General features: G+C 41.2%; 2 protein-coding genes across 2 annotated transcripts; one reads left to right on the plus strand and one right to left on the minus strand.

The window, feature by feature from the left end:
• The first annotated feature begins 1,548 nt into the window (after window positions 1–1,548).
• On the plus strand, window positions 1,549–7,197 carry bri3bp (bri3 binding protein). Its single transcript, XM_076099395.1, has 3 exons — window positions 1,549–1,870; window positions 3,091–3,193; window positions 3,288–7,197. The coding sequence occupies exons 1-3, from the start codon at window positions 1,694–1,696 to the stop codon at window positions 3,704–3,706; spliced, it is 699 nt and encodes a 232-aa protein (XP_075955510.1). The 5' UTR covers window positions 1,549–1,693; the 3' UTR covers window positions 3,707–7,197.
• wdr31 (WD repeat domain 31) lies at window positions 6,892–14,948 on the minus strand. The gene is made up of 10 exons (XM_076099394.1): window positions 14,686–14,948; window positions 13,821–13,880; window positions 13,056–13,188; window positions 12,677–12,751; window positions 12,436–12,580; window positions 11,937–12,037; window positions 11,673–11,740; window positions 11,028–11,169; window positions 9,575–9,737; window positions 6,892–9,407 (listed from the first exon to the last, which is right to left on the minus strand). Exons 2-10 carry the CDS (start codon window positions 13,865–13,867, stop codon window positions 9,223–9,225), a joined length of 1,059 nt encoding a protein of 352 aa, XP_075955509.1. The 5' UTR covers window positions 13,868–13,880; window positions 14,686–14,948; the 3' UTR covers window positions 6,892–9,222.
• Between the last annotated feature and the right edge of the window lie 1,439 nt (window positions 14,949–16,387).

The following is a 16,387-nucleotide window of genomic DNA, read 5'->3' on the forward strand; positions in this document are numbered from 1 at the left end:
GCAAACCAACAGTACAAAAGTAAAGCGCCTGCACACCTAAGCTCAATGCCTTTCTTTTTTCTCTGCGGGTATTAGATGACTTTTTTATCCATGGTGGATCTTGCCCAGGTCAAAGTAAGAGAGACGTTTTCCTCATATACTGCATACAAGTCAACATATTGTGATGAAAAGCATAATAAGCTGGAGGGAGAAAATCTGTAGTAAGTTTACTTTGCCCAAATAACTCCGCCCACATGCCTACTATTTTCCTGCTATAAATAAATTATGTTACTAGTATTGGTTTTGCCCCCATATTTGGGAAATCCATCTAAAATTGATTTTCACCGACATCAAAATGTTTAACAATTAGAGTAGCGTATTTTTATATTAATCCCATCTATATATTTGAATGGTTAGTGTTGTCAAGGTGCAACAATAGCACACAGAAAAACGTATTTATCAAACTTTTAGCAGCACAGCTTGCTTGTTTCTCGAGTAAAAAACAACTGTAACTGCATTTGGCCACTCTCGTCACCACTCCTGTTGTCATTATTTACAGTCTTGACCTACTTTCCCCTGCACTATTACCCTGTCTCACAATGCAGTTAAGATACGGATAATGAGAACTCAGGGGTAAACCATCCAAGGAGCAAGTATACCTCTCTGGAGCGTCTTCATTTTAAACTTCCTGCCGTGTCTCATGAGCATGGCGTTTTGTCTGCCTAATGGTATTTGATTTGACAGATGTTTTTAATCCCCAAGAGGAGAACTTAGTCAGACAACAGGGCACCGAATAACTTAGCAGGAGCAATAACAACCATACACACAGTGGAGACAAATATAGCTTTTTATTAATGACAAGATATCTGTACCAGTAGTGGGCAACTTCTTACTGATGTGCTAAATTAGAGTAACATCTATACATCAGAACATGTCATAAAGATATTGATAATATTATAGTTCAAAACGTATGTGAAATATTATGTTTATCTATTTTGGTTAGCAGTTTAATTGCGTAGCTGTAGACACCGATAAAGGGAGACTGAATGCTGAGTAACATGTTTTTGTCCAAACATTATAGAGTTGATATGACTTTTTGTATTTATTCATTTTGTACTTGGTGTGCAAGAAACCAGAACACATCTTGGAGCTTTCATTAAGGCTAAATGCTGTATTGAGTAAAGAGAGTCAGGGAGACCAGTGAGACTACTTCACCACTGGGGGGCAGCAGCGAGCTTCAGATGAGACTATCCTGCCTCAAATTCGCATGAAGACAAACGATGCTTTTAAAGACAAACGGAAATTTGTAAACAGAGAGGTATGACACCTAGATACAAGTGTTTCAAAAGGCAAACAGATGGATAATGCATGTCATAAATATTAATTAATTTATTTGGTACTCTAAATACCAATTAGGATACTGATATCATGTTAATAATGCCACTGCAGCAACGAGTAGCTCAAACTGTCGTTTTTTTACTGATACAATAAAGCAGCAGTACTTCAACCGACTGCTCATCTCACATGAAATGCTAATTTCGGATACGGAAGGAGTAGTCCGTGAAGGCACCACGGGTTATCACCATTATCACAGCGGAGCGTCTCATCGCCTTCAAGGTGTCTCTCTGGGCAGCTAACTCGCAGTCTCACCTCGCGTTTGATTGAACCCTTTTTGATACACATTTCTGCTTAACATCTCGGGACTTTCGGCGCCATGAAGGGAATCAGGGTTTTCGTGGTTTTCTTGGTGCTTTCCGCGTCTCTGCTGAACACAGCCGAAGCGGCCAGGAGCAAGACGAGCAACCAGAACAGCTTCCGACGGGCAGCTAACGGCATCTACCAGACTCTGAGTGGTGTCTTCGGAGAGGACAACATCAGAGGGCTGTACAAGGTGAGTGTGGGACATGCGGATGTGAAGGTAACACAGCTCGTTTTGTTTCAGCGGCTCGTAGAAGCTAGCAGACGAGGCGGTTGTGTGGTCTGACTTTGGCGCCGTCCGGGGCCTGGCCAACAATTTCACGGATGCCATTTTGAAAAATTAGCCATTATCTCATATTTTATCCATCTGTAGAAGATGTCAGTTAATATAGCGTCAACGTGCACAGCGAAAGAAAATGCGTTTTTATTCAGCCACGCTTAAATTCCTTAATTTGTTGTGTATCCAATTTTTTCATTCATTGTTCCGAGTTCACCGGCAAGTGCATCAGACATCAGGAAGCCCCGTCGGCCCAGGACATTTGCACTTCCTCTTCACATTAGTAGAAAGCTGCTCTTGCTGGGTAAACTCATTACCCTGTACTCTGGCATTGGTTCAGATGCACTTCCTGTATTTTGAATCCTTATTTTATTTCCTGTATGGGGGCCGCCAGAGCAGACCACAGTGACCTATGTGAGGCTACGCACGTGACTAGTAACCGTCTCATTGCACAGAGCAGATGTTGGCTTTTATCGAAATTAATAAATAACCATTGACATATACCCGTGCGGATTTTAAAACGTATAATGAAAGCCTCGTGTCTCAGTTTGTCTGCTTTACTGATAACAACATGCAAACTGAGTGGCTGATAAGTTATGGAGGCGATCAGTTGCATACAATGCATCAAACTCCTCTTCTTGTGACTGGTCTACAAAGCCGAGGCTGACATAATCCTCACAGATGTAGTTTATCTTATTCTGTAGTTTGTCTGCGTTTGAACTGATGCCTTCCAAGTGACATTGAATAGACCAAATACAGGTGGAGCCTATATCTACGATGAGCTGTTAAAAAGGGCTATTTATGTTTTATTTATAGCCAACTAGGCCATAAACGGAGTCAGCGAGATACGCATGTAATGCTGTACATGTACATTGTTCAAAAGACTTTTAATCACAAGATTGAAAGCTGTTCTGTCGCTTCCCCAAATTTGTAATGTCAAGTTTTAATTCAGTCCATTCCATCTTGTAGGATTCAAAAGAAACACCACAACATAGGTAGCAGCTCGAGTAGATGATTGTTGTGCAACTCTACTGACTAAAGCTTCTACCACAGATCTTTTCATGCTTTGGTTTACTAAAAGTCTCGTCAATTACACAGTCTTACCCGTCTCTCTGCATTTCTGTTTGGTTCTGTAGTTTTTCTCCAAAACGACGGAGCGGTTTGTCCATGGAGTGGACTCGTTTCTCGACACCATCTGGAAGATCTGGTCAGATTTGCTGGATGTGATGGGCATCGAGTGTAAGTTTTTAAATGTGTCATGGCATTTCTAACAAAAGAGAGAAAGAGAGTGACTTATTGTAAGACTGCCTCCTCTTCTGTCTCCCCTCTGTAGCCTCAAACCTCAGCCACTACTTCAGCACCACGTCTCTCACCAACTCTCCGGCACGCGGCCTGCTCCTGGTGGCCGCTGTGCTTGTGGCCTACTGGTTCCTCTCCATGTTCCTGGGGGGGTTCTTCTACCTGCTGCACGCCGTGTTCGGGCGCTTCTTCTGGCTGGCCCGCGTCACGCTCCTCGTCCTGTCCTGCCTCTATATCCTGCAGAAGTTCGAGGGCGACCCCGAGCGCGTGGCGCTGCCGCTCTGCTTCATCATGGCGGTGTACTTCATGACGGGGCCCGTCGGAGCGTACTGGCGTCGGGGCAGTGGGTCCGGTTCACTGGAAGAGAAAATCGACCACCTGGACACTCAGATCAGGCTGCTGAACATCCGGCTGAGCCGCGTCATAGATGGCCTGGAGCGCACCGAGGACTAGTAGGTAGCGAGGGGGAGGAGTTATTGTTTCCTGTGCACATCTGCAGCAACACAACTACTGGGTATTTACAACGCTATTGTCAGATGGGGGACAAAACTAGTTTTGTAAAACAGTATTTTAACTGCTTGAGTTGATTTTAGTTACAGAATACCTAAAAAAACAAAAACAAAGGGAGTCCTCAGAGGTGTGGACCGTTGACAACCAAACATTTGATTTCCTTTGTCATGTTTGTCTCGAGGCTTTGATTGAAAGGCTTTTGCTACATTTGTGAGGAAGTTATCAGAGAGACGTCCGTGGTTTTCTAAATGCCGGCCTAGTTCTACACCTCAACTACGTTTTTGGGAAAAACTCCCAATTTGGGGTTTGAAGTTTTGGTGTTAGGATTAAGCATCGTCAATGCTTTTGCTAAATGAATAGTCATATTTTATGTTTTTTTTTTTTTTCTATCCTTGTGAATACCATGGGGGGTTACAGTTCTTACAAAGGTTTGTCCACAAACGGTTGTTCCCCTTTTTGAAACTATTGAAATGGGAAAGGGGCGGGGTGTGTGACGCAGGGGGGGGGGCCGATACAAACATTGTATTTCAATTATGTAAAAAAAAAAATCCTCAAGATGTTGTTCATAGTACGATTTATTTATTCCATTTTCCATCCGAGATGTTAGTCGTGTGGATCTAGTTTGTTTCACTAGGTCACCGTCCCGCAGTGGCAATAGTTCATCGGGACCTCTTTTTCATTCTGTGTGTTTGAGCAAATGCATCTGGGTGACTTACTCGAATGTGTGTGCAAATGCATTATTTTGTGTGTGTGTGAAATGAAAAGCACTGATTAAGAGAAAATGCAGACAGGCAGCAATATCTCAGGGACTCAACTAACCATATAGAATTGGAAAAGAGAAATCGAGTATATTAAAATCATGTCTTGGTCTCTTTGAGTCACTTAAGTTTTTTTCAGATATGGTTTGAGATCTGTCTCGGTAACTCGGTGCAGTTTGTGTTCTTGTATCATGTTGAAATTGCACAGTGGTCTATAAAGGCTTAAAGTGTGTCTTAATACATCTTCTGATGAGGACTTGAGTGTAAACGCGATCAATATCTCAACTCGATTACAGATTGAATTTGGTCGAGTGCCTTTTGAATCTGTGGCAAACATACAAGCGCACACTGTTCAACCCCGTCGCACCCTGCTCTGGACATTTGAAGCTGTACATTATTTTAGTTTTATGTTGGTATGTGGTCAGTGATACTTCCCAGTAACTGAATGAGATGTTTATGATTCATACAGTTTATCATGAAAGCTGTGCTCGGTGTGCATCACTGTAGCCTGTTACTTTTTTTCTTATTATTTCGGACAATTTTTGTTTTCTCTTCACATGCTGCATAAAAGACCATTTTTCGCCGCCATGCTTCTCTATGTTTAACACATCTTTTTTTTTTTTTTTTTAACTCTTCATATTCCCCTTGGCACAGCTTTTTGTCATTTAAATTGATAGAATCTGGACACTGTCAACAAATGTTTTTATACAAATGACCCTAATGCTGTGCACATTTGGGAGGGGGAACGTTACCTTTAGTGTCACAGTGAGAAAGATGGACTATGAAGTCAGTAATGTTGCAGAGTGGTTGAAATCATCAGAGGCTACTTATCTAGTTCATGACATTACTGAGGCCAAAGAACCAACCAGTATTTATACACTTAGACACTCACGTTAACAAAATCCTCAGCAGTATGTGTGAGATGCATTCATGCCCCAGAAGGTGTTGCGTCAACAAACAAACTAGTTCAATATTTGAATGCAGCTCGACTTAATGTGTATCAATTGATTGAAATGATATTTCCCCAAACAGCCAGTTCATCGCTGCAGCGACTCCCCCCCCCCCCCCCCACACACACACACACACACACACACACACACACATAGCTAGAGTAATCTGAACCTTCCTGCTTGACGTTCTTACTTTACATTACGTACGTGTTGTTAACTGCCTTGGTAGAGAACCCTTCTGAAATGTGCCGTGTGACAAGTTAGTCAGAAGTTAATTATATTAGTGAATTGTTATATAATGAGTCTTATTTTTCTGTATTACGGTCAACATTGTCACTGATGACTTTAGACCGAATCCTCACACATGCTCTGTTTCACATTACAAGACCGAACTGGACTCAAATCCCCCTGAATTCATCTCTGACATGTTTGGGGGAATCTTAGACTGGAAATGATTTAAAGCAGACTTGAAAGAGGAGCATGACGCCAGTGACCTGTGTATGTTTCACTAATGACAGAATATGTGCTTTATGAAGGTGTTGATTGAATAGTAGTCGTGTATGTTATTGAAGGACGGTTTCTACCCAGTTTCCAATTGGATCACGGCATTAACGTTGGAGTTAGAATTCAAAAAAGATTCAGGATTTTGAGGGAAACTGTGTCTTAAACTTGCACACACACGTTCTCTCACACAAACGTTTGTGAGGCAAAAACCAGCTTAAGAACACAAACTGTATACTTAAAGTTGCCACCAGCTAGGCATGTATGTACCACTTGTCATCACCACTCGGATGATGAAAGATGCCGGTGGATCTTTTTCTCAGCACCGGATTGAATGCTACATTCAGATTGTTGAAGGTGCTTGTTGATTGGCTAATAACTCCATAAATGTACTGTATCCTACTTGTTCCTATTATTCCATGTCGCCTGCTTTTTTATAACATGCTGTGCCGATAATGTATATGTTTTTGTCTAATTTAAGGCTATTATGTGCATCTTTTTTTAATTTCATCGATATATTTAGACCTTTTTTTTTGTATCTGAATATTTCTGTACTTCAGTGATGTGGCAAGCTGCTGGTGTCTGTGTGTGAATGTGTCTTTATCAAAACCTGGTGATGGATAAATGGCTCTTTTTTTTTTTTTTTTTTTTTTTTTTTTTGTCAGTGAAAATGAGGTCCCAATTTGAATAAATTAAGCACCACAGTATGACAAAGTCTTCTGCTTTCTGATTCAATAATGATATTGAGATGTGATATCCCTGCAATGTGTGAATGTGTTCCTTTGTTATGTTGTGATGATGAGAATTACTTCAGGATAAAACTCAGCAGTCAAATGTGTCACCAGTCTGTTTACAGCTACACCAGCATCACAGGAATCAGTTTGAACTAATACAAGTGTGGTTTGAGACGAAATATCCATTAGATTTAAATATTTCCTTTTTATTTGATGAATCACAATATTACATTTTATTTTGTAGAACTTGGTAAAAACTTTACGAGGACATTTCTGGCACTAGATGGCGCTGATACATCTTTGGTGTTCCTAAAAGCCCGTTCTGGAATAGATCCTCATTTCTAACAGTTTACTTGACAAAAACTAAATCTAACAAAATGTTTATCTTGAAGAGCCATAAAAGGAATGAAATGAGTCTCGGCTGTGCCATGAGTTTTGCTGTGTACACATTAATAAAAATAAAAAAAATACCTTAAATGCTTTTACATAAATGCACACTCTTGATATTAGCTGGTCCTCTTAACTTGAATTACAGATGACAAACAGTTGTGAAAATCTTGGGCAGGGGAAGTCCATTCTGTTAACAGATTGTCATGGTGCCCTTGAGCAAAACAATTAACCCCAAGGAGCTCCAGCAGCTAGAATAGAAAAGGTAAGTTGTACACAGCAGCTTTCAGGCGTGAACGTGTTTCTGCTAGATCTTTACATACTAATGATTTGTACTGGGACACACCTCTCTCGGAGTAAGTTATTTGGTTCATCTGTAGTACTCTACTGAATGAGATGAAGCAAGCATTCAAGTATGTAACAGGCATATTAGATTCAAGTCTGTGACCAAACAGCTCAGCTGACGAAAGGAGACGCAACCCAGATTTACTCCTCAGACATTATAAAATGATTTATTTATTGCTGAATTATATTGTATCTAACAGATAAAATCAACTGGATGTTTCCAGCGACAAATACCCAAACAGTAAATTCTCATGAAATGAAATGTCTGATGACCTTTGGTTCCCTACTGATGGTAGTGTTCCCTAAATTTTAGAAATAGAACGACAAAGCCACACATCACGGTTAACTGAGGTTCCACTCAAACCTACAATCTTTTGTTGCTGCGTCTCGTCTGCCTAGAAGTCAACAAACCAATTTAAACCTTCAGATTAATATCCACAAGTGCATCTGGAATCACCTGCGATTACATTAACGTGGAAACTGACTTTGATCCACATCCTAACCTGTCCGTTTTGTTCTATTTGAAGATAATTCTCTAAATGGAATTGGACGATACAGCAGCAACTGTCTTTGGTAGAGACGGTGAAATGATTACGATGCTAAAACTGAGAAAGTAATCAGTATTAAATGTACACGTATATAGATAATAGAGTAAGAGTGGTTTAACTCATCTTTGGACAATAATCCGTAAAGGTAGGAATGTGATGTGTGACTTCAGGCTGCCAATAGTAACATGAGCAGTTGCTGGCTAAACTACAGCTAATCCTAACAAAGAAGTTCAGCATCTGTGAGAAGCGCAGTAGCGACAGTATATTGAAAAAGTCGAACGCCTCAATCGATCTTAACTGGTGGCAGGTTTTATGTTTACGGGTCAAAGAGCAGCTTTCTTTTTGTATTTGCAATATATTCTAATCCCATTTGTTTATTCAAACAATACTTTATTAAAAGGGAATTACTCAGGTTTTTTTTTTTGCATAGTCATTTTCAAATTGAATGTAGTGAATATCGGCACCAACATCACCCTAGGCAGCTTCAGTTCAAAAATATCAGAATCCGTATCTTTAAAAACCATTATGAGATGAATTCTACCTAAAGAACAAAGCCAGTGTTAATACAGTGTTGTGTCGTAGATTCTCATTTGGTCTAACACAAAGGTTAAAGGTACAGAACAAACTAATCAACGGTTACGTTATCAACATACACGTATACTCCATTACTCTGGGTATAAAAATAACTTTACACAAACAAGACTGCAAGTCTGACTGCATCTACGACATTTTATCCAGGAAGAAAATACACACCTGACTAAATAGCTGACTTTCCTGCTCGAAGAGTGCTTCCACATTTTCAACACGGACTCCAGACGCATCAGCATGTCCTCCAAACATGTATTCAGCCCCACCACTAACAGTAATACAACATGTGCATGAAGCGTCTCGTCAGATCCACTGAGCCGAAGCAGCGTATTAAACAGAGCGATCCCCGGTTATTCTGGTTTGGTCCATGAAGGCAGCAATCAAAGCAGGATCATTTTGTTTAAAGTCGTTTAAGGGGCAATATGACTTCCAGACCAGTCTCCCAGAAGAGCAGCTGTGACGGGCTTCCAGGTGGCTTTGCTGGACAAAAGGTGCATCCTCCAAACATACAGTCTAGTAAAGCAAAAATGTCAATAGAAATGTGTAAAATAGTAAAAAAAAGAAAACAAAAGGACAGACATGACGTCCTAATCCAGTGATCCGCTCACTGAGTCAGCGTTACGAGTCACACCAGGCTCCTCCGGGCGGTCAGAAGCGTGCCACAACTTTTACGTCCATGCCACCGACTCCACCGGACTCTGCCCCGGATCCGTGGCCCAGCTGGATGTGATGGAGGCCGTTGTTGAAGCTGGCACACAGCAGATTGGTGGAGTCAGTGGGGGCCAGACCAAGCAGTGGACCAGCACCATCCAGAAACAACGTCCCTAAACAGACTGAACAGAGGATGGCGGAGGGAGGGTTGGATAAGAGTTCGCGTAAAAAAGACTACACACCCAAAACAATGACGGTAAATGTGCCTGTGTGTGTGTGTGTGTGTGTGTGTGTGTGTGTGTATTCGTCTTTCTGTAAATCAATGTTTCCATCCATTAGTGGGTGTTACCTGCTGTGTTCTGATCCCAGATCTTGACGGAGCTGTCATGGGAGGATGTAGCTACCTGAGCTGCGCCACCAGGAGGCGTAGGCAGAAACATACAGCAGGCGGCGGTCTGCATATGACCTCTGTACTCCACTACTTTACAGCCGGGCTGACGCAGGTCCCAGAGCTGATAACACAGACACAACTCCACTGAGAACAAATGGCAATGTCAGAAGCTTCATGACTATCAACATAAGACAGTGGATGAATCGGAGATTGCGCCATAACAAGTATCACCTTAGAATTTGTTGAAATCAACAATAATTATATTGTATTACAGTTATAATATTACTAAATTAACACAACTATTAAATACACATACGAATATACACTCAAAATGTTACAATCCTCAAAACAAAGAGGGAAAGATGACATCCACCCACCTTAAAATTCACAAGGATGTCTCGACATAAAATAAGATATTAATCAAATGCAAGATGATAAAACATTTCAAAGGCTCTGAATCTGAACAGTCACAATTAAAGGTAATCTTAAATTATCTGGCAGTAGTGTAATAAAACGTATCAATGCCTGACCAGCTATTCTCAAACAGCGGCCTCAGAGCGCCACCTAGTGGGCCGCGGTACCACCAACTGATCAGATTAAATTAAAAAAATGTTTTTGTTAATATACAATTTTATTATTTTTTTATTTTTAACTATCTTAAGCTTGTTATCTCAATGTACTCAATAAATCACATAAATAAAGGACGTCAAATGATAACTCATCACCACGCGTCATCAGGTAGAGACACACATGGGAGCTCGCTAACGTCTCCTCTGGGCAGAGACACTAAATGGATCGGTTGTTCAAACTAAAAAAGCAATGTGGAAGACAACCCTGTGCCAGTAAAAGCTCTAAAGCCTGTGGTGAGGAAATATGACCCTGAATACATTAAATTTAGATTCATAATGGCAGGCAGTGATGGGTAAGAGGCTCAATTATTATATTATATATTATTATTATCAAGCTGACAGTGGCATAACACATAATGACAGCCCACAGCCGTTGCTCTGAAGCATTTGATGTGCTTTACTGTTTACCAGACTGGACTGGACAACAGAACCACTGGTAATTACTCAAATAGGATTAACTTCATATTTGACTCGTCTCTTGCTACTTTTAGAAGACACAGATTAGACAGGAAACTGTTCTAGCTGGAGGCTCAAGCTGCAAGCTGGGGGGGGAGTCAAACTCACAAGGGAAACATTCAGAGACCATCTGCACAGGGGCAATGTGCAAGTGTGGTTTTGTTTGAGAGGAAATGGAAAAGAACTGGCATTAAGTGATTAGCCACCGCTCTCCCTGCTTTTTGAGCGCATGATGTATACGATAATAAAAATATTGTTTATTCCAGATGATGTTTGTCTTTACATCGACATCTCTACAACCACACAAACCCCTCCAGTGGTCTCACCGTGGCTTCGCAGCCCTGGCCTCCAGAGCCATTGCTACTGGACATCAAGTAGTTTCCGTTTGGAGAAACATCACAGTGGGTCTGGATGTATTGCTTGGCTGGAAAAGTATTGGTCACCTGCCACGCCCGGCTGTCCCACACCCTGTGCACATTCACAAAAACATCACTATAGAAATACACTAGTGCAAGCTTCTTTTTTTTTATCCGAAACGTAAATAGAAAGACAGCGGGTTTTTTTGGTATTGTTTTCTAACAAATACTGATTCAATTGAACGTGTGCCTATTATCTCATCATCTGATGATGATGACCGCATATACAGAAGAAGTTTTATGCTCCGTGTCTTGTTACAAACGTAGAGGTGGAATAAACGGTGTTCTAATTGGCTGCTGAAGGTGAAACTCATTTGAACCTTGTTGGGGTAGCAGAAGTCAATCCCTCAGCAGTAAGCATCTGTCTGTAAACAGTTGCATACGTTAATGTGTTTTTACACTCTATAACACCTATTTTGCTGTACGATTCCTATGAAGTACAGACCGGTCAGGATATTTCACGTTACCGACTGCAAACAAAGTGGATATCTAATGATTGCACATGGCACATGTGCATCTACAGTAAGAGAGTTGCAGTCGCAAATCTTTCTGTACCTTATGGTCTTATCCTCGGAGGTCTGGACTACAGAGGAGCTGCCTGGCACCCAGCACACATGAGTCACCTGGACAGAGAAGAAAGGACAGTGGAAAAGTGTAAAGCCTGAAGGGCATGAACTCAGACGTAACAGGCTGAATGGCTTATTGATTTGATTCTTTTTGTTATACGCTCAGGTGCACACCTAAGGCAATCTAGCGTGCTTGAAACAATTCTTGGTACAAGGTTGTGTGCACACAAAAGCACATACTGTTATTTCTCACCAGGTTTCTAGAAATGTTGTGTCTCTGTTCACATTTTGCAGATTCTATATCCCACAGGCACATCCAGTTGTCACGAGAACCGGTGCACAGCTTTCTCCCCTCTACAAATCACAATAAAAGCAGTTCCATATGATCAGTGCAGATCAGTAATCCTAAATCAATGACAATGTGCAGGCAAACGCCTCTAAAACACCAGGACTAGTTTAATATTTCACTTGAAAGTTAACATGAACTTGCATTGTTCTCGTTGCTAAACTGAGATAATAAACTTATAGTCCAGTCAAGTGAAAATATGCATCACCGCTTGCATTCAGGACATGTGGCAGATGGATATTTTACTTGCCGCTTGTAGGAGCATCTTGACTGACCGAGACATGAGATCAGTTCAAAGATATTCTCCTCTGCCTTCAACTCTTTCACATCTCAAATCCCATCTATACCCTGTGTGTGTGTGTGTGTGTGTGTGTGTGTGTGTGTGCGTGTGTGTGTGTGTGTGTACCAGGGCTGATGGCTAGTCCATTGACCACCAATTCATGCCCGCAAAACTCCTGAATAGGTTCGTCCCCCTGGTTTAGGTCCCACATCAGAACAGTCTTGTCCCGTGAGGCACTAAAGATCCATGTACTGCCTGGATAGCACAGCACCTGGCAGAATGAAGAGGACACATTGTGTGAGACGTGTGACAGCGCTGAGCAGCATCACACCTTCATCAGTTTGCACACGCACAGTATGAATGTTACCTTGGTAACCTCTCGGTTGTGACCCTGGAAGGACTGACACATCCGGCCTTGTTTCCAGTCATACACCACCACAGCCTACAGATGTGGACACACACACACACACACACATACATACACAAACAGTAATGTTTATTATTTATCTAATGTGGACAGGAAGGTGTGGGGATCTAAACACCAATGCTGTGATCCATGACACTCTTTGTACCATCTAATTGAAAATGTGAAGTATCTTTTTCTTGCGTTAGGCATTCTTATGATCTTTAAACTAGCAACCTGGTTAACTTATCAACTGAACCTGTCTAAAACCCATCAGCAAATTAATAATGTCATTAAAATGCTATTATTTTGGAGTAATCTGCTACTGCATAGAATAATTTACCTGGTCACTCCCACCAGAAACACACAAATCTGGGCTAAGATTGGTGACAGTGTTGATGGAGCCTTGATGGGCAGGTTCATACTGCATCACCTGACTGTCGAAGGTATTATCGGCCTTCTCCCCCTGAGACGCCCTGCACAGAAAACACCAACAGAAAAAAAATCACAAATGTAACATTTGCCAATTGTAGCCTGTAGTATATCTATCTCTGTATTATTCTCATATTATGTTCCTTTACAGGCTGCACTGTTAAAGCTCCTCTGCTTCAGATTAATGATTAAAATGAAACTATCCTCAATAAATGAATGTCACCGTATTTGTTGATGACACCTCCCATGTGGACGTACAACAAAGTAAACATACTAACGCTACATTGTATGTACTTAGTACTGGTATCTGCCACTTCCTACAAATGGGAGTAAACTCCACAGAGAAAAAAAATATTGTACCAAATATTTATTAAATTGTCCATTTTACATTCCATTTTTATGTCCCAGGGGCCGTCTCACTACTGTCCACAACCTATGTAGTCATTGCCTGACTTTAAAAAAAAATTGCATCTGAGAGTAGCTGCTGTGCACTGTATTGTGGAAAGTGATCAAAACCGAACCCAAAAGACCTTACCAGCATATACTGACATGTTTGATAGTACTTTGTTCTTATTTTTCTCTAGTGTGAACGGAGTACATTCTGAAATCCTGGCTCTAATTAGTACGTAGTACATACAAGGACACAGACACTGTGTCAGTAGCGTGCATGTCTCACCTGTAGAGGTCCGACCTCTTGCGAAACTTGCTTTGTAGTTTGCCCATGTCTGCCAGGAACCTGCAGCCACACCGACACACAGAGAGAAATATACTAACAAACCAGAACAGAGATCATTGTTGCATCCATAAATGTCTATCCTTGCCTTTAGTGAGCGGTGGGGACGATAACGGGGCAACAGATCAAGGCACTTTCCAAGCCTACAAATTCAAATTTCTTTTATCAGAGTTCAGTTCAAAAGCTGGGAAATTGTATCTCATAACAGCAAAATTACACACAAAGAAAGCAGCAGCACACTGACTGTTTCAAAGTGTATAAATGCGATTATATACACTGAGGTCATTGGCTGGAATCCTTACTATGTCAGATTGAAACCTCAATGCTTTGATTTAAGAAACTAAAGGGCTTCGCTTGCGGCAAATGTATCACTGTATATTTTGCTCTCCCTGACAATTGTTATTTAATACTATTTAAGCCTCACCTACATACATCATCCACACTTAAGTAGACAGCCTCTTACAGCGAAATATATTGCATAAGGGTTAGACAAGGTACAAAGTGAGATTAAAGCACACGTTCCCACGTAAACACTGCCTTCTCACACACGCGCACAGCTAAGCTCCTCCTTCGTTACCCTGGTGTACTCAAACAATCGACAGGAAGGAGAGGGCTCAAATCCTATTAGAGCCGCATCATTACTGTCACAAGGCATTAATCGCTCGAAAACACCTGCTATGGACTGCGCCGGCAATCATTATGTAGCAGCACCAATGATTTTAACCGAAACGTTAGTTACTTTATGGTGAAAACCAATGCATGACTCGTGGTACGCCTTTTCTGGGATAAGTGGATCAAGATATCTTACCTGTCACCGGCAGGTGTGGTCGCTGTGTGATGCTGAGGCTGTGGCTAGCTCGCTAGCATGCTAACTAATCTTTATCTGTCATGCCAAGATAATGTACTAGTAGCCCCAAAACGTGGTTATACACACGTTAAAATGTGGTAAAGTCGTTGTCGCAACGACGGAAAAGCATTTCCCCCAGACTGCCATAGTAGTGAGCTGTTCTAACTGCGTGGGAAACAACAGAGAAGTGGCTTTAAACTACCACAGACCCATCCCTCTCTCCGTAGCGACCATGGAGCGACGCTTTCTCGTATCTAGGCGAGGGCGAGGTCATGTGACACGGGGAGGGACGTAATCGAAAGCGTCATTTTACAAAATAAAAGTCAGATTTAACATTCGCGATATTTTGTTGCATTTCCGGAGACGTACCGTCCCCCATCTAGAATTCACTTGCATTCAATACATGTGCACACCTTTTCTGGAGACGTTTCCGAGGTGAATTGTAATTCATGTGCACACCACGCCATTGATTGTTTTTTTCTCCCTCCAATGGCTAATCTAATCTATGGCTGGATTAATCCTGCTGGGGGGCATCAGGCAAAAATGAGCTGCTGAGCTTTCCTGATATTGACCCCCTCTCACGGTGCATTAAAGCATTGGTGATTCAACACAAATATATTCACAAATATGCACTATATGTGAGCACAATACCGCCGGAAATAAAAAAAAATGATGCACAAAGAAAGCAACACCACACTGAATGTTTCAAAGTGTATAATTGCTATTAAATACACTAAGGTCATTGAAGTTAGGAAAATGTGGATAGATGGACCTATTACAAAACAGGGCCTCGACCAGGTAATAAAGTAGGACCTATTTTAAGGTTCTTGTCATCATCAGTTGATATTGTGCTTTAGTAAAGTATGTGCCATACCTTAAAGGGGAGTCTTGACTTTCAGTACGATTATGCACATGACAGGTTGAAATGTTACTGACCTGTGGCTGGGTGTCCCTCTACAGAGCTGGTTGGTTGACCGTCATTACGGGCACAGGTTGAATAACTCCCCAAGCTTGAAATCTGGGACGAATCAGCAGGTCCCTGGACAGCTAAAATTAATTCAACTATTTTACAGTTGTTCTTTTCATGTGCTTCATTGTAGCTCTGATTTTTATTAGATAAAGTCAGGAAAGATAAGACAGGCTTTGTTTTAATGAGCTGGATTTAAATAAATACATTACGAGCAATTAGGCACTGGGTCACTGGGATGTCACATTGAAAAGGTCTAAATAGGCCACTTAGTTAGGTTACAATCAGCTCTGTTACCTGTGAGATGTGAGATGACCTGAATTCTAACTTCTTGTTCGCAGCAAATGGTTTATGTGAGTATGACTACAGTGAAACTGTTGAATTAGTTTATGGCAAAATAATGTTGATTCTAACTGACGGTATTACAAAATACCGTCATAGTTAGAATCTTTTATGAAGCCGTTAAAAAGTCCTGAACTTAGCTCTGCAAATATCCATCTGCTAATTAAACAAAGACTTATGAATCCATTTGAATGTTTTAGATAATGTACGTACATGGAGTGTGGCTGTTTCCCAAAATAAGAAGCAAAACAGTATCCAGAAATGATTTGTATTGAGTCAGTATTACAGGTGGAACACAGCATGTTGCCCACCACGAAACAAACGTGGCAACACAAAAAAAATCTATCTGGTCGG

Source organism: Anarhichas minor, unplaced genomic scaffold (assembly GCF_050575085.1).
Source record: "Anarhichas minor isolate MPS153535 unplaced genomic scaffold, ASM5057508v1 ptg000025l, whole genome shotgun sequence".
NCBI lineage: Eukaryota > Metazoa > Chordata > Actinopteri > Perciformes > Anarhichadidae > Anarhichas > Anarhichas minor.